General features: G+C 36.5%; 1 protein-coding gene across 3 annotated transcripts in view; it reads left to right on the top strand.

The window, feature by feature from the left end:
• Positions 1-19,379, top strand: part of IPO7 (importin 7) — a 65,418-nt gene that overhangs the window by 26,292 nt on the left and 19,747 nt on the right. For 2 of the 3 annotated variants that reach the window (XM_015563724.1, XM_006763477.2), the window contains exons 3-12: positions 1,854-2,007; positions 2,471-2,629; positions 5,769-5,925; positions 7,340-7,429; positions 9,731-9,825; positions 9,930-10,014; positions 13,238-13,372; positions 13,995-14,094; positions 15,313-15,389; positions 15,721-15,837. In XM_015563724.1, coding sequence (XP_015419210.1) covers positions 1,854-2,007; positions 2,471-2,629; positions 5,769-5,925; positions 7,340-7,429; positions 9,731-9,825; positions 9,930-10,014; positions 13,238-13,372; positions 13,995-14,094; positions 15,313-15,389; positions 15,721-15,837 — 1,169 coding nt within the window. Of the gene's footprint in view, positions 1-1,853; positions 2,008-2,470; positions 2,630-3,760; positions 3,825-5,768; positions 5,926-7,339; positions 7,430-9,730; positions 9,826-9,929; positions 10,015-13,237; positions 13,373-13,994; positions 14,095-15,312; positions 15,390-15,720; positions 15,838-19,379 lie in introns of those variants that run through there. The other variant, XM_015563725.1, reaches the window with a different exon arrangement.

Here is a 19,379-nt window from a genome sequence, read left to right as displayed (position 1 = left end):
AGTCTGCGACTCCCGCCCGATTGTAAACAATCGCGTCCTCCGCGCCGCCAGCCCCGCTCCGCGCGCACTCGGTACCTGAGAATTTCACTTCAGCACTGCGGCTCCTCTGAGTCTGGATATAATATTCTCTTTACTCCTAGTTGTAGAATTTCCACTCAGCCAGCCCTCCTGTGGTTCTGGATGTTGTCCGGTCCCTGGTTCAAGCCTAATTTGAATTGGTTGTTCAAGGCAGCAATCTCCGGCGTTAACCTATGCCGCCATCTTCGGTTCTTAGTCTTAAACTTTTAAAAAATATTATAACGTGTATTTTAATTTCCTTTTCCTATACATTTGTGATTGAGGGTTCCTTCTCCCTGTTCATCCACTCTACTCCCTTCATTTCGTTGGGGGGGGGGTGCGGGGGGATAAAAAGAGTGCTGGATAAAAAGCATTGTTAGCGGTCTAGTTTATTCAAGTTAATTAGCAATGAACATTATAGCAGTTTGCTAGCTGACAGAAATAATATGTAATTTTGAATACAGCAAATTCTCCCATAAAAGTAACATGAATTTGTGGCAGTGTGATTGTGGTGTATGATTGAAGTGCTTAGATTTGTAGACTAAGATTCTTTACATACTATAATTTTTCTATGATAAAAATAATCTTTGTGTGTGTCTTACTTGGGCTGCTGTAACAGAATACCATACACAGGGTGGCTTATAAATGGAAATTTCTTTCTCACAGTTCTGCAGGCTGAGAAGTCCCAAGATTAAGGCACTGGCATATTTGGTATCTGCTGAGGATCCACTTTCTGGTTCATAGAACCTCAGATAGTAGGAGGGAGGAGCAAGTTCTCTAGGGTCTCTATTATTAAGAGCATTAATCTCATTCATGAGGACAGAGCCCCCAGTCATGTACCAAAGACCTTAATGGCATCACATTGGGGATTAGGATTTCAATCTGAATTTTGGGGGCCACAAACATTAACTCTGTAGCAGTGATACTAGTTGTAGAAGCGCTATTGGTGTGTATAGGTGGTTTTATCTTTAGAGACTTCATTTATCAAACTAATTTGTTAAAATTAATCTAAATAGCTTTCCTACAGAAATTAGGATAAAAATTGTTATGAATAAATGTGATGTAAAAGGCCTTAACAGTTTAATTTATATTGTGTTTACTTGCAAAGTTATCTTAGTCTCTGTTTGATAAAAACATTATAGATGACTACTGTAGCTAATTATTAAATTTGTGTTTATTATCAACTTTTAAAATAAATGTGTTTTATTTTTGAAAGGATAGTGTTACAACAGTGGTTGGTCTGAAAGAAAAAAATGGAAGTGTGGACATTTATAAGGGATATTCTCAGTGCTTTCATAGTAAATACTCCTTTGTCAAATTAATCTCTACCCCTGGCTAGATAACTCAGTTGATTAGAGCATTGTCCTGATACACCAAGATTGTGGGTTCAGTCCCTGACCAGGGAACATACAAGAATTAACCAGTGAATGCACAGATAAGTGGAACAAGAAATCATTGTTTCTCTCTCTCTCTATCTCTCTCTCTCTCTCTCTCTCTCAAATAATTTTTATTATTTTGTTGTTGTTGTTAATCCTCGCCTAAGGATTTCCATTGAATTTTTAGAGAGAGTGGAAGAGAGAGGGAAAGACAGAGAGAAACATCAGTGTGAGAGAAATACATCTATTGGTTGCCTCTTGCACAAACCCTGACCAGGTCCCGGGCCGGGGAGGAGCCTGCAACCAGGTACATGCCCTTGACCGGAATCGAACACGGGACCCTTCGGTCTGCAGTGTTCTATCCACTGAGCCAAACCGGCTAGGGCTCAAATCATTTTAAAAAATTAATCTATATTTTAGGTGTTATCTATTTGAAGAATATGATAACGCAGTATTGGCCAGATCGCGAGACAGCACCACGGGATATATCCCCTTATACTATTCCAGAAGAAGATCGACATTGTATTCGAGAAAATATTGTAGAGGCCATTATCCACTCTCCTGAGCTCATCAGGTATTTATATCTATATCTATATCTATATCTATATACACATATACATACATTTGTATTTTTTAAAGCTTATCCATTTTTGCAGGTATATAATTTGTGAGGTTTTGGCAGGGGGAAGAAGGTAGGGGAGTCATTTCAGAAAACTTTAACAAATGTTATTACAGGAGAATTTGTTTTATTTTTGTATTGCGATTATATTTTACATTTATAAAATCAATAACTTAAACTTCATGTAAAACTTGTGAAACACGTGATCAGATGAAAGGAGGTAAAGAAAACTATAGAATGTTGTCATGTAATTTATATCATAGTCGTTTGATCTTTGAAATAGTAGGAACTGTTAAGTTTTTGCTCAGTAACTAATTTTTGTCTAAACAGACATAAAAAGTTTTGGAGGTTTTTTAGTTAATAAAATTTTATCTAGGTAGCATTTCTTCCTTCTTATTGTTTATTTTTGGACTTTCAGGGTACAGCTTACTACGTGCATTCATCATATCATCAAACATGATTACCCAAGCCGCTGGACTGCCATTGTGGACAAAATTGGCTTTTATCTTCAGTCTGATAACAGTGCTTGTTGGCTAGGAATTCTTCTTTGCCTTTATCAGCTTGTGAAAAATTATGAGTAAGTGTCTCTTTCAATTCCTATATAGTTTTGAGAAGTGGGCAAGTTTGGACATTTTATACATTAAAATTAGTGAATTATGTTATTTGAATTCAGTGTTTTCTTTTTGAAATAGTATTCTTATTTTATTTCTGTAGTATCCTCTGTTCATTCAACTAATAAACTACTTGTGCCCTTTTTTCTTAATCATATGTTTCCTTGTTCATTTTTTAAAATACGTTTTTATTTCAGAGAAGGGAGAGGGAGAGATAGAAACATCAATAATGAGGGAGAATCATTGATCGGCTGCCTCCTGCATGCCCCCAACTGGGGATCGAGCCTGCAACCTGGGCATGTGCCCTGGCCAGGAATTGAACTGGGACCACCTGGTTCATAGGTTGATGCTCAACCACTGAGCCAAGCCAGGCGGGCTTGTTTCCTATTCAAAAACTGAGCGCTAACTCTTCAATATGGGCAGATACAGGCTTTTTTAAAATGTGAAGTGAATCAGAGTACATTGAGCATTAGAGCTCTATTCTGGCTTTCTGTGAATCTTTATCTTAATTTAGGATCTTGATAACTTACAAGAACCTATCTCTAATTCTTTAAGAAGAATATGTTGGAATTTCATATGACTAGTTTTAATTATTGTGTTTTGAGGGAATCACAATCACCTATTTCAGTGGTTGCATATTTGAGCAAGTTATAGTTCCTATCAGTATCAGTAAGACATTCTTTTAGACCAAGGAATCATCTTAGATCTGGGTTTAGGGATCAGGAAAAAGAAAGTCTAACCTTGGCAGTTGAGGTATATAGCACTAAAAGTAGTAAGTCCAATGTAAAAGGGGTTTTCTCCAGTGGTGTGGTGAAAATAATGAAATTGATAGGCACATTAAAGTTTCAACATTAGAAAATTATGAGGAAGGATTGAAGGACACTTACACCATGACGATGGCTTTATTTCCAGTCCTGAAAGCTACACAGATGCCATTGTGAGCCCTTTAATTCTGGGGCTTGTATTTAGCCTACGATACCCTTTTGGGTCTCAATTCAAAGTAGCTCATGAACTGCTGCTTTTGTTCTGAGCAGGAGAGAATATACCATTTACAGCATTGGTACTGGTGTTTTCTTGTGTTTCCACCAGCTACCCATCTTTCTGCTAAGGAATGTTCCAGCTGTTGCTCCAACCTCTGTCAGAGTGCCAGTTGTAGTTCTGGTAAGTGAGTGACTAAAATGAGAGAGAATAACAATAATAAGCTGTCGTTGTCTGAGGAAGTTCAAGTCTCTCCTATCCTATAATATTAGCAGGAGAGAATTTGACAGGGATTTTTAAAATGGGAGACAGGAGGCTGCTGCAATATTGGATTTCCAGTTCATTTTCAGCCAGTGTTTGATTGTGGAGCACAAGGTGTTCACAAGGGATCTGTGTGGACTGAAGCAGTTCTAAGAAAATTCATGGAGAAATTGGAAGTTGTGGTGGCCTTCAGGAGCATAGATCCTCAGGAAAAACTTGTCAGTTGAAGGAGCACAGAAGGAGCATTTGAAGAGGAAGGCATGTCATACTATATGGAATAGTGTGAACAAAAAGAAAGGTACAGAGGTGGAAATGAGATACTGTCTTTAGTGGGTAGTTAGGAGACTACTATGGTATGGATACTTTCTGTTGAGAATTTGGGGGTAGTTTTGGACTTGTAAATTGGAACTGTGTTAAAGAGGGTTTTGAATGTCATGATGGGAAATTTGTATGTGATATTTTAGATACTGATGAACCATTGAAGGTTTTTGTATTTTATTTTTTTTAACAAAAGTTATGGGCTAGTATTTAAGTATTTTCTATCAACATAGCTCACCAGATGGACACACTGTAGCCTTGTAGTCGGCTTTTATTGGTGTCACATATTCAGGAACTTTGGGGTCTTACGGAAAGTGCAAATGGCTTCCTTTTATATAAATTGTTATATTGACTCAGAATTGGAGGGATAACCTTTTCAATTGTGTTCTCAGCAGATAATCAGTCAGTTTTATTGTTTAACAGTCTCAGTCATTATTTGTGTGAACATTTCTCTTGGTATTTTTTATTCTTGGCAATTGACCTCAGTTCTCATTTTCCCCAATAAATAGCTTAAAAAATCTAGCCTTTTAAGAGTGTCTACCTTTACCTTTTAAAAAGGTGCTCAGATATGCAATTCTTAAATACATTTCCCTTCCTCAAAAAGTCTACCAGTAGATAAAACGATTCTGGTAAAAGAAAGCCTATTTAAAGCCTTTTAAATAACCTAATTTAAATATTCGATGTTTCAAATTTCTTTTTTGAAATAAAGCATCAAACTTAACAATACAGTTAAAATGCTAAAGAATCTGTATGTGAAAATATCTTAGGTCAGCAATGCTTTACACATAATCTTGGAGCAAAAAGTGATTCAGAATTCAGGATTTTTTTGGATTTTAGAAAGATTCACATAATAAATGTTATGTAATGTTCCTATTGAAATCTGTACTAGCACTCAGTAGTATTATTACTGTATTAGCAATGAAGTATGTGAATAGTCTCTCCAAATGGAATAAATGAAATCATAAATAGCCTGTTGAGGTCGGTTTTTGTTGCCAGATGAGTTATTTTAAAAAAACTTTTGGTTTATAACGCTTTTAGAGTATTTTTGCATTATAGATGCCACTCTTTGTTAATACTCTTGGTATATAAATTACTTAAGGATGATAATAATATGATTGCTCTTATATCTATCAACTGTTAAGTTTAAAAGCAAACCATTGTACCTCCTCACTTATACAGTATTCAGAATTAGAAATAGCATAGTGAAGTGGTTAATAGTACAGACCCTGGTTCTCGACTGTTAAGGTTCATACCTAGATGTGTATACTGGGAAAGATATCTAACTTGTCTATGCCTCAGTTTCTTCAGCTATAGAAAAGAGGATACTAATGGGGCTTTAAAGATTAGACCTCATGATAATGCTGAGTAAATTTTAGATATCCTATTATTATTTGAGGTTTTTCTAAAGTTGCTTTTGGTTGCATAGTAGGTTTTTCTTCTATTTGCTTATATTTTTGTGAACAAACCAGTAGTTTAAATTGATATGTTATCTATAAATAAAATTGTAAAATAAATTCTTATAGAAATAGTTTGTATTCTTACCTAAAGGTACAAGAAACCAGAGGAACGGACTCCATTGGTAGCAGCAATGCAGCATTTCCTGCCAGTGCTAAAGGACCGTTTTATTCAGCTTCTTTCTGATCAGTCTGATCAGTCTGTTCTCATTCAGAAACAAATTTTTAAGATCTTCTATGCTCTTGTTCAGGTAATTTTTATAAAGCAGTTTTTAAGTATAAAAAGTCAGTGTATCTAGATTAAGAGAATGATTTGCTAGTCAAATATAAGTTGCCAAAATTATAAATATGTTAAAAGTTCTAACCAAGCATACTTACCCAAATATACAAACAAATCTAATAAATCTTAAATTATAAGTGATCAATCTTAAGTTGTCTTAAACCATCCAACACTATTTACAAAATTAGTAAATTTTTCTTGTACCTTTTACAAGTTTGAAAATAAGTTACTTGATTATAGTTTACATCTAACAAGTACTCTGATAATCCACATATACATAGATTGTCCCAATAACTACAAAATCTATTCTTAAGCTTATGTTACACAAAAATACTAATACTGTGGGCTTGACTGGCACATAATGAGCCTCATTATTTTTGTATTTTGCCCTAATAAATCTTTTTGGAACAATGTTATAGGCTAAGGAAATGGTTGTGTCTGTATTCTCAGTGGCGGGTAATTAGTTAAGAAACAGAGTTTTTTTATCAGGATTAAAATTCTTGTTCTTTTTATGCCAAATAGCCATAAAAGGATTCATTTCATCTACCAGGACTTTTGGTTCAATTCATGCCTTTCTTACTTTTTAAATTGCATTTAAATATACCTATGACTTTACCTTAACTGAAATTATAACTGTCTCATTCTATTGTTTGGTTGGATTTTGCACATCTTTGCTAGATCTTTAAAGACAATATCCAAAACTTAAGGGCACTTTAATACCACCATTCCATTTGACTCCTTATGCAGTTTTTTTTAAGTGATTTAAATAGACAGTGTTAGTACTGCTTCTATTCCCCATCTTTTAGATTAAAAATAAGTTCTTTTTATAAATTATTTTAGGGCATAGGACAGAATGTTTATCATTGCAATGAATTTTTTGAGATTTAGCATACCATGTATAAAAGTTTAGCCCCTTCTTACTTTGGAAAATGTCCTAAAATCCTAAATATGATATTGATTTTATAAGCCTATTAAGAGAGAGGATTTATTCCAGGAATGCAAGAATGTATCAACAGTAAGAAATCAATTTTGTGGTTAATTCTTATATGGAAGGAGGATGTCATTCCTGGTTTAAGTAAAATTCTAAGAATCCTGGAATCAAAATTTCCTTGACTTGATGAAAAAATGTTCACTAGAAATCCACAATAAATATCATACCTTATGGTGAAAATAGAATATATTCCCAGTAATTTGGCAATAAGACAAGAATGCCACTGTCATTGCCACAATTCCCCAGCGTAGTAACTAATCAAATTTGCCTATGTACAAAAAACAAGAAATATGTATTAAAGGAAATACTTTTTGTAGGTTTTGTGAAGAATAAAAGGAAGTGAAATTCTCTTTTGTAAGGATTTTAAATATAATTAATTTTGATTTTAATTTAGTATACACTGCCACTGGAGCTGATAAACCAACAGAACCTGACAGAATGGATAGAAATTTTAAAGACTGTTGTAAACAGAGATGTACCTAATGTAAGTCTGTGTCCTCTTATATTACTAAAAATAAATATTTAGTTACTTTTGAGAATTTTAACTGCCATTTCCTGTAACATTCTTTATAAGCTTACATAATTGACTATGCAAATTTTTCGAGATAGACAAAATTTAATTGTTTACATATGTGCATATACAAAGTAAAATTTTGTAAAGGTTATTTTATATATTGTTTAAATGTTTATATACCTGTTAATTTCATCCTAATTCTTCTGTTTCTTCTCAGTCTTGAATTAAGAGCTTATAACATGTATCACCTCACATAGTTATAAATTTTTTTATGTAAACTTTTAAGATCTCTGCTCTTAGCAACCTTCACATATATAATACAATATTGTTAACTATCATCATGATGCTATACATTACATTTTCAGAACTTATAACTGGAAATTTGTGCCTTTTGACCACCTTCCTAATGATTACTGTGGTAATCGTTTCACAATATATACATACATGGTGTCCCCAAAAAATGTATATACACTGAATGATTATAAAATCAGTGTTTATTGACATACAGTTCATTTTCAAACTTCAAAAAGAATCTACAGAAATGAATAATTTTTTTGGTTAGTGCCTCTTTTCAAACTGATGACCATTCATTGGTCCAGGCACTGCTAATACTGTGTAGCAGTGGAATCTCAGACTTTAAGAATCCTTTAGTTGGGCGTTTGTGCACCCTTAATTTTTATATATATATATATATATATACTATATATTAATTCTTTAAATATGTTTTCATTTATATTTAGAGAGAGAGCAAGGGACGGGGATAGAGAGATAGAAACATCGATGAGAGAGAAACATTGATCGGCTGTTGATCGCAACCCAGGTACATGCCCTTGTCTGGAATCAAACCTGGGACCCCTCAGTCCACAGGCCGACGCTCCATCCACTGAGCCAAACCGGCTCTGGTGCACCCTTAATTTTTTAACTGTTTACAGTTTTGTACCTAAACTTTATCTTTTATGTATTCCCTTAAAAGTCTTGTGTTCTTTAGGATAAGTTTTCTTTGTTCAAAGCTTAGCCTGGCTTTGCCCATTATTTCAAATCAGTTATACCTGAAAAGGAGTGAAAATTGAGTTATCAGCTGTTAAAGGGTGTATACTTTTTTTGGAACAACCTATATATATATCAAATCATTATGTTATATACCTTAAACTAATACAATGTTACATATAAATTATATATTTTTTTAAAGTCCATAGCTAAATTTTTAGCTTAATAATTTGCAGACATCTGTGAATGGGTAAGAACTTATAAGCTGAAAGTAATTGTTTTGTATGTACCTTCTTTGGCTTAATTTATTTATCAGATGTGTTATGTTGTGTTGTGGTAGTTTGTGTCCCCCCCCCCTTTTTTAAATTTATTTATTGTCTAAAGTTTTATATATGTCTCCTTTTTCCCCAATGCCCCCCCCCATGTTCCTTTTTATTGCTAAGTAGTATTCCATTATATGGATGTACTATCATTTATATGCAAGTTGGATATACTAGTTGATGGACATCTTAGTGGTTTCAGAATTTTAGTATTAGTTAAAGCTGCTATGAATGTTCTTATACAAGTCTTTGCAATCACACACACACACATATATATATGTATATATCTTTGTGTATTTATACTATTTCTGAAATTAGAGGTCTGAAATGGAGTTTCTTGTGCCTTTTGATTTGAACTATGCAGGTTTTGATTAAGGAACTTGTCATGACCTTGACTTTATTTGGGTCTTGACTAAAATGGATTTAAGCTTTTAAAAAATTATTTTTTTCCCCACCCCAACTTATGAGAGAAAGTATGGAGGTAGTAGAAGTGAGCCGTCTGGGCTGGGTAGGCTCAGGAAACAAGTTACAGAAACAAAAGAAGGTCTCTTGGAACTTAAGAGAGGGAAAGGCAAAGGTGATGCAGCGGTGGGGAGGGTGGGGGGAAAGGAGGAGAAAGGGGTGGGCATGATCTCAAGAGGGAGGCCACCTAACAGAATTTTAAAAAGCATATCCTTCATAAATAGGTAGTTGAAGCACTGGAAGTGCCCCTTATATTTAAATAAGGGTTAGTACTTTTTCAAATCTACCTTTTTAATATGAAAGGCCAACATTAGAGGAGCATTCATGTTTTTGAGAATCTGTTCTCACCTCATATTTTTTTTTCTTTTTCTTTTTTTACTTCCTCCTTTTTTTTCGCCCCCCCCCCCCCCCTTAAACCTCCGGTTAGGACCTCATATTATTTCTCTTAGAATGTATCATCTCTTACTATAGCCATCATTAAATAAATGTCTCTTTAAATAAGGAAACACTTCAAGTTGAAGAAGATGATAGACCTGAGTTACCATGGTGGAAATGTAAGAAGTGGGCTTTACATATTTTAGCACGGCTTTTTGAAAGGTAAGCTCCCAGATACATGATGATTTATTTTTCAGGCTTTTGGTTTTATAAGTGTTGATATAAAGCATTATAAAGAAACAATCAACATTTTAATGTTCTTTTAGATATGGAAGCCCTGGCAATGTTTCCAAGGAGTATAATGAATTTGCTGAAGTATTTCTGAAAGCTTTTGCTGTTGGTGTCCAGCAAGTAAGTCTAAGATAATTTTTCTAAGTAAAAACATGTCATTATTAGATTCATTTCAGTCATGCTTTTTTTAAAATATATTTCATTGATTTTTTTACAGAGAGGAAGGGAGAGGGATAGATAGAAACATCAATGAGAGAGAAACATCGATCAGCTGCCTCCTGCACACCTCCCACTGGGGATGTGCCCACAACCAAGGTACATGCCCTTGACTGGAATCGAACCTGGGATCTTTCAGTCCGTAGACTGATGAGCTATCCACTGAGCCAAACCGGCTAGGGCCATGCTTATTTTCTTAGAAAATAAAATAAAATTATAAAGCTCTGGCCAATGTGGCTCAGTTAATTGGAGCGTTGTCCCATGCACCGAAGGGTTGAAGGTTTAATTCCTTGTCAGGGCATGTATGGGAGGGAACCAATCAGTATCTCACATTGATGTTTCACTCTCCCCCTCTCCCCCTCTCCCTTCCTCTCTATCTAAAATCAATTAAAAAGCAAAAACAAAAAACATGTCCTGGTGTAAGGCTTTAATAAAGAGTAAAAATGCCCTAGCTGGTTTGGCTCAGTGGATAGAGCGTCAGCATGCAGACTGAAGGGTCCTGGGTTTGATTCCAGTCAAGAGCACATGCCTGGGTTGGCTCAATCCCCAGTGTGGGGCATGCAGGAGGCTGCCTATCAATTATTCTCTCTCATCATTGATGTTTCTATATCTCTCCCCTTCTCCCTTCCTCTCTGAAATCAATGAAAATATATTTTTTTAAAAAGAGTAAAAACAATAATAAAATGATAAACCTATTAACTTTTTTTGTTGTTTTGTTAATCCTCACCCAAGGATATTTTTTCCATTGGTTTTTTAGAGAAAGTGGAAAGGAAGTGGGGAGAGAGTGAAAAAAACATCGATATAAGAGAGACCCTTTGATTAGTTGCCTTGCATGAGTCCCAACCAGGGCTAGGGATCAAAACTGCAACCAAGGTGCATGCCCTGGACCAGAATTGAACCCGATCCCTTTAGTTGCGGGCCAGTGCTCTCTCCACTAAACCAAACCGGCTAGGACCCAAAGGTGTATTTTCTTTTTTTCTATACTTTTAGAGGTTTGAGAGAGAGAGAAGAGAGAGAAACATCAATGATGAACGAGAATCATTGATCGGCTGCCTCTTGCATCCCCCATACTGGGATCGAGTCTGCAACCCAGGCATATGCCCTGACCAGGAATTGAACCGTGACCTCCTGGTTCATAGGTCGATGCTCTACCCCTGAGCCATGCTGGCTGGGCTGTTTTGTTCATTTTTTGAGAAAAAAGAAATATGCCATACACTCAGTCTAAATAACCATATTTAGTTTATTAGTTTTTCTTTCAAGTATACGATAGTATTTGATGGAAGAAGCTACTATTTCAGCTTTTCTTCTAACAATTTTTCTTTGGTATATAGCGGAAGTGCTGTATGTATATTTCCCATTTAGTGATATTAATATTTCTTGTTCATTAAGAACTTTTTTTTTAAAAGGGCATTCTTAAGGAAAGCGTGTTCTGTAATTATATGGCTGTAAAGAATATGATTGCTAATACACTTCAGTGCCACTTCCTTTATTCATGTTAGGTACAGAAAGTTTGCTGCCAATACTTTTGTACCATCCATGCCTTTTTTACCTTGGTAAAATGATTTAGCTTTTTAAAAAAATCCTCACTCAAGAATATGTTTTCCACTGATTCTCAAATGTAGTGGAAGAGAGGGAGGAGGAGGTGGGGGAAGGGAGAAACATTGACTTGAGAATGACACAAAATTAGTTGCCTCTCACACAGACCCCAAAGTGGGAGGAGGATTGAACCTGAGACCCTTGGGTCTGCAGACCAAATCAATCAGGGATTGCATTCTTACCCTTTGAAAGGTTTGTGATTCAGATTTTGACAATCGCTTTTCTGAAATGTGAAGTAGAATAAAAACTATTGCCAGAAATTAAATAAGTAGGTGATTAGTTTGGGTAAGGTTTTTCTAGAGGGTGATTTTAACAATATAGGGAGGGATGTTTCAGAATATTGTGGTATGTTCATTAAGTAGCATATGGTTTTCCCTTCTTTTTATATTTAATCAGAAACTAGTCCTTTGACATATTATTACTTCAGTTTGTTTATTTAAATGCCTATAAATGTGGTTCTACAATATATAATTTAAAAGATTGTTTTATTCACCTTAGCTGGTGTGGCTCAATTGTTTGGAGCATTATTCCGTACACCAAAAAGTGGCAGGTTTGATTCTTGGTCAGGGCACATACCCAGGTTGCTTGTTCAGTTAAAAAAATAAAATAAGAATTACTTTCTTCTTTAAATTATATGCTTACTAGAGGCCCGGTGCACAAAATTCATGCGGGGCGTAGGGGGGTGGGGGGAGCTGCAGGGTGTCCCTCACCCAGCTTGCACCCTCTCCAATCTGAGACCCCTCAGGGGGATAACTGGCAGTCAAACATCCCTCTCACAATCAGGGACTGCTGGCTCCTAACCGCTTGCCTGCCCAATCACCCCCTAACCGCTCCTCTGCCGGCCTGATTAACACCTAACTGCTCTGCTGGCCTGATCTCACCTCAATTGGCTTCCTCTGCTGGCCTGATCTCACCCCCAGCCGCCCACCCCTGCAGGCCTGATCTCCACCTCCAACTGCTCTCACCTGCAGGTCTGATCTCCTCCCCAAGTGCCCTCTTCTCCTGGCCGATTTGGTTCTGATTGGTTGGTTTCTATGCCAGTCAGTGCCAAAAGCTCCACCTCTTAGGCAGCCATTGGCTCTTTACAGTTCATCTGGATTTGGTTCTGATTGGTGAGTTTCTATCCCAGTCAGCATCTCGGGCCTATCAAGGGGGCCTGATCAGAAAGGCTCGGCTGCTGGAGAGAAAGAGCAAGGCAAGTGCTGATTAACAGCTACCACAGAGGCTACGGATCAGACCCTGCTTCTCTCTTCAGGCCTCTCTCGGGCTTGATTCGCAGCACCCTCAGCAATCAGTGCTGGGTCACGGAGCCTGCAGCCCTAACAGTCAGTGCTGGGTCGCCAGGGCAACCCAGCGCTGACTGAAGAACTGACTTCCGGTTAGTAGAGCCTCCGGTTGTGAGGGATCCAGGGTTTTTATGTATTAGGATGATTTTGTGATGGTTACCTGTATATTAAGGTAAAAGTGTCAGATGTTTTTGCTCGCTTGTAAGTTGTTAATTTTCTATTTAAATTTTGTTTTTTGTTAAAAGGTTTTATTGAAGGTATTATATCAGTACAAGGAGAAGCAATATATGGCTCCTCGAGTTTTGCAACAGACATTAAATTATATTAATCAAGGAGTTTCTCATGCTCTCACCTGGAAGAACCTGAAGCCTCATATACAAGTAATAATTTTCTATCTGAAATATTTTCTAGAAAATATAATGGAAATAACATTAATTATCATAAAGGTTTAACATGCATTTTTTGTTGACTTGTGTTGCTTATTGTAATTCTGGTCATTGTTTTTAGAGTAGATTAGGAAAACGAGATAAAACACCTTGCATAAATTTATAAAAGGAATTTTGTTAATATTCATAATATCTTTTCATCTAAAACTTCTTACTGTTGGATTATGATTAGTTAATATTTTATATATGTAATTTGGAACAAGCAAAGGACTATTTTGCTTGGTTAATTGTGAGGATAATTGGCTTACATATTTTTATGAGTGATTTTTTTTGCTTTAGAACTGTAGGACTTCCTGGACTAAAGTTTCATGTTGTATTGTCTCAGAATACTTAATTGTTATCTATATTCATGTTTTATTTCATAATTACTTGTTGCATAGAAGGAAAAATATGTACATTGATAGTTGATCTGAGAATGTAAAGTTTGATACTAAGCTTTTAAAAACACATATTATAGATTATAAGGTTACTTTTTTTTATCACTTAAACAGAAATTTGAAGGTTTAAATTTCAGTACTAACTCAAGGTTGTTACTTTCTTAACTTTTAAATTACAGGGCATTATCCAAGATGTTATTTTTCCATTGATGTGCTATACAGATGCTGATGAAGAACTCTGGCAAGAAGACCCTTATGAATATATACGCATGAAGTTTGGTAAGGAATTTTTACTTTTTTAAGAAATTAAATGTCAGTTAAGGTTGTATATAGTAAACCTAGGTGATATCAAGGCCTCTTACCTTTTGCACTAAAAAATCTTTGGTGTTTCAGCATAATCTATTCATTGGTTAGACCAGAGATGTTCAGCTTTTCTCATCTCATGGCACACATAAACTAATTACTAAGATTATGTGGCACTCCTTAATATATATTTTTTACCGATCTGCCCAAAAAACAGGTATAATTTTGATTCATTTACACCAGATGCCTATTGTTGTGTTGGCTACTATCATTTTTTTATTTGACAATATAAGGGAAAAGAATTCGGGTATTTAATATTTTAAAAATTATTGCAGCACCACAGTTACAAATAACTGCTTTAGACCTTTGAGAGGGGGGCTATGCATTAATTATAGCATTTGATAATTTTTAGCAGAGAAATACAGTAGTGTTAAATTATTAGATGTGCTTCTAGCACATTCCAAAACTATTAAAAATTCAAGATTATACCTTAACACTGAGTGTCTAAACCAGCGGTCTCCAACCGGTGGTCCACAGACCAATGATGGTCCGTGAGGTCTGAAAAGTCTAAACTATACTTTTGGATCCCATGTCAGTTAATCATATATGTGTGAATTGAGAAGATGCGTACTGGAAGCTAGGGTCACAGGAAGTCTCCATGGAACTAAAGATTGTAATTTGACTAATTTGAGTATTAGTCCTGCTTCCTAGCAAAATCTTACTTTTTTGTGTTGTGTTTTTTTATTGGCTTAAAATAACACATTAATTATCTGTTTCTGGGAGTCAGGAATCTGGGCATGGCCTAGAAGAATTCTCTGCTTCCAGATCTCTTATGAAGTTGCAATCAAAGAATCTTACGTACTTTTATTAGTTTGTATTTTTGTGACCCTGTTGTGAATTCTCATAGTAGTGTTTTGTATGAAAGAAAATAATCATTAGTATAAATTGATGGATTAATATCATTTATCTTATACAGAAATGACATGGAATTAGGCTTTCACAAAATTATATTGGTAATTGGGTTCATTTTCAAGTTCACTTTGTGTCAAAATATAGCAAAATTTTAAGGTCCCGCACCCTCCTCTTGTGGGTTTTTGTTTTGTTTTGCTTTACCAACATCATTTATAAATTATGTGGCAGTGTTTGTTGAAGAAATTGAAATTACTTTTTTCTGTATTTAAATTTATTCTCTAGATGTGTTTGAAGATTTCATTTCTCCTACCACTGCTGCCCAGACACTTTTGTTTACTGCATGTAGTAAGAGAAAAGAGGTAGGTTATTTAATATTTAAAATTTGTTCAGATACACTGCTTTTTTTATTTTAATGTGTTTGGTTTTTTAAATATGTTTAATTGGTTTTTAGAGAGGAAGGGTGAGAGAGATAGAAACATCAATGATGAGAATCATTGATTGGCTGCCTCCTGCACCCTCCACACTGGGATTCAGCCAGCAACCCGAGCATGTGCCCTGACCGGAAATCGAACTGTGTGACATTCTGGTTCATAGGTTTATGCTCAAACCAGATATCCTGCTTTTAATGTTAGCCGTATATAAGTCATTTTTGTCATTAATGTTTTTTAAGATTTTCTCTTTTTAATTTAGGTACTGCAAAAGACTATGGGATTTTGCTACCAGATTCTTACAGAACCAAATGCTGATCCTCGAAAAAAAGATGGAGCCCTGCATATGATTGGCTCTTTAGCTGAAATACTTCTAAAGGTATTTCTTTTTGTGGGTGTGTACACAGTTTAATAACAGTTTTATTAAGATACAATTCACATACCATAAAATTGTCCCATTTAAAGTTTACAGTTCAGTGGTTTTTCTTATATTCACAGAATTCCAAAAAGGAATCTTATTAGCAGTTACTCTCCATTTTCTCTGAGACCTCCCGACCCTAAGATACGGCTAACCTATTTTATGTCTTCTCTATGAATTTTGCCTACTCTGGACATTCATGTAAATGGAGTGATTCAACATTTGGTCCTTTATGAGTGGCTTTTTAAACTTAGCATGAATATTTTCCAAGTTCATATTGTGACAGGTCACAGTACTTCTGTTCCTTTTTATTGCCAAATAATATCCCAGGAGTTGTATTGACATACCCCATTTTACTTACTTGCTTATCGTTTGATGTACCTTTACATTGTTTCCACTTTTGACTGAACAATGGAGCTATAAACATTTGTGTACTCATTTGTGTGTGTGTGTGTGTGTTTATACATTTGTGTGTGGATGTATGTTTTTATTTCATTTGGGTAATACAAACCTAGAAGTCAAATTGCAGATCATATTTTGAGAAATTACCACTTTTCCAAAGTGTCTGGCTATATCATTTTCTATTTTCACCAGCAGTGTATGAGGTTCCCAATTGCTAAGTCCTCACCTATACTTATTATCTGTCCTTTTTTTTTTTTTTTTTTATAGCCATCCCAGTTGGTGTCTGATGTTTTCTCATTATGCTTTTAATTTACATTACCCTGATGGCTAATTTATAATAATAAAAGCGTAATATGCTAACTGGACCGGCCGTCCTTGGGATGAAGCTGGGGCTGATTCTGCGAGGGCTGGGGCTTGGCCCTTGGAGCCCCTTGCACGAATTTCGTGCATTGAGCCTCTAGTGAATGGTAATTGAGAATCTTTAAATATATTTTTATTGATTTCAGAGAGGGTGGGGGAGAGAGAGAGAGAAATATCAATAATGAGAGAGAATCATTGATTGGCTGCTTCCTGCATACTCCACATTGGGGATCGAGCCTGCAACCCGAGCATGTGCCCTTGATCAGAATAGAACCCAGGACCCTTCAGTCCACATGCTGACGCTCTATCCACTGAACCAAACCAGCTAGGGCATAATTGAAAATCTTGCTTATTGGCCATTGTATATCTTTGGAGAAATGTCTATGTAAATCTTTTGTCTAATTTTAATTAGGTTGTTGTTGAATTGTAAAGTTCTCTACCTTTTTCATATATGTGATTTGTAAATATTTTCTGCCATTTTGTGGGTTACCTTTTTCACTTTCTTGATGGTGTCCTTTGAAGTATACATTTTAATATGATTTTCAAATGATGTCCAGTTTATATTTTCTTTTGTTGTATGAGCTAAAAGTACTTCTTTTAATGTGAGGTTTTTTTTGGTTTTTTTAATGTTGCAAGGTAATTGTAAAGTAGTGGACTTTTTTCTTCTCAAATAATGGACCTTTAAGGAAATTTATATACATGAATGCATTTGCAGTCGAACATCATGCTTCTGTGACAAATTTTTTAGGAATGAATGACTGACAGGATTAGATTTATCTTTAGAATCCTCAACTTAAATTGTACACATTATGTCTGTCTTCTTCATAAATGTGATCTGAAATTTGTTTTCATTTTAAAGTTAATAAATACCACCTATTCAAATTTTAAGTAAATACTTGGTCACAGTACACCCAACTCCTAGTAGCCTTGTTCCATATGGTGCTGTATTGAATTGATTAATTTATAGGTATATTTGTATATCTTTCAGCTTTACTATACCTTTCCAGACATCCTTCTCTTAGTTCATAAAGTAATTATTTGTATAAAAGGCTGAACTCTCAGATCAGATTTTTTGTTTTAACTTTATTATTAAACTAGAGGCCCGGTGCATGAGATTTGTGCATGGGTAGGGTCCCTAAGCCTGGTTGGTGATCAGAGGCAATCTTTGGGGCGACTGGCAGGGTGATCAAAAACCCCCACTGGCACCCGCGTTGGCTGGCCTGGGGCTTGTGGGCTGGAGGCAGCTCCAGCATTGAGCATCTACCCCCTGGTGGTCAGTGCACACCATAGTGACCGTTTGTTCTGCTGTTCAATTGATTTGCATATTAGGCTTTTATTATATACTAGTGGCCCAGTGCATGGAGTGGGAGGGGGTTCCCTCAGCCCATCCTGCACCCTCTCGCAATCTGGGACCACTGGCTCCTAACTGCTCACCTGTTTGCCTGCCTGATCACCCCTAACTGTGTCTGCCTGCCTGATTGCCCCTAACCTCGCTGCTTGCCTGCCTGATTACCCCTAACCCCTCTGCCTGCCTGCCTGATCACCCCTAACTGATCTCCCCTGCCGGCCTGCTCTCACCCCCAAGTGCCCTCCCCTGCTGGCCTGATTGCCCCTAACTGCCTCTGCCTGGGCCCCCACCACCATGGCTTTGTCCAGAAGTAAGTCAGACGTCCCGAAGATGGCTGGTCGACCTGGTCTAATTAGCATATTACAGTTTTCTTAGTATAGATAGATTATATACGATAGGATTGCTTAAATGGTGGTGGGGTGGCAGAAGCCTTTTTTAGCAGGAGGAGATGCTCTTGGCAGACAAAAACACATAATCCCTATATCTGGACTGATAGCCAGCCATATGCACTATACTGCCAAACCGGTCATTAAAAAATTGAACCGCTTTCTTACACCTTATACCAAACAGCTGTTGCCCTTAAAACCCCTCCTCAACCCCCACCATAGGTTCTGTCTTTGTAGTTCACCCAGATTAGGTTCTGATTGTGCCAGTCAGCGTAAAAAGATCTGCCTCCTAGGCAGCCATTGGCTTCTCACACTTCACCCAGATTTGGTTCTGACTGGTTGGTTTCTATGCCATTCAGGGTCTCCAGGCTATCTCTGGGCCTGATCAAGGAGGTGGGACTGATCAGCAGCCCCCCTGCAGAGGCCAGAGTAACAGAGGCTCAGCTGCTGGTGAAGCCTGGAGAGAAAGAGAGAGGCAATAGCTGATCAACAGCTGCCACTGAGGCTGCAGATGAGACCCTGCCTCTCTCTCTGCAGGCCTGATCTGCAGCCCCCTTTGCAGTCAGTGCTGGGTCGCTCTGCTGGCACCAGCTGCAGCAACCCAGCACTGACTTCCAATGTTCAGCTGAGCCTTCAGTTGTTGTGGACGTTACGGACCCTGGCTCTTTATATATATAGATAGGATAATTTTAGATTTACAAAAAAATTGTAAAAATATTTCTCATTACTCTTCACCCAGCTTCCCCTAATGTTAACATCTTAGATAGCTATGCCATAATTCTCAAAATCAGGAAATTAATATTGATATTATAAACTAATCTACAGACCCGTTTCACATCTTATAAGATTTCCCACTAATGTCCTTTTGAGTCCATGATTCATCCCAGGATCCCACATTGCATTTAGTTCTCATGTCTCATTAGTCTTCTTAGGTTTATTAGTATTTATCAGTTTTTAATATTAATTTAATATGCAATTCAATGAACTCTTCTGTAAAACATCGTACT

This window comes from Myotis davidii, unplaced genomic scaffold (assembly GCF_000327345.1).
Source record: "Myotis davidii unplaced genomic scaffold, ASM32734v1 scaffold118, whole genome shotgun sequence".
NCBI classification, from domain to species: Eukaryota; Metazoa; Chordata; class Mammalia; order Chiroptera; family Vespertilionidae; genus Myotis; species Myotis davidii.
This window is presented reverse-complemented; position numbering and strand designations above follow the sequence as displayed.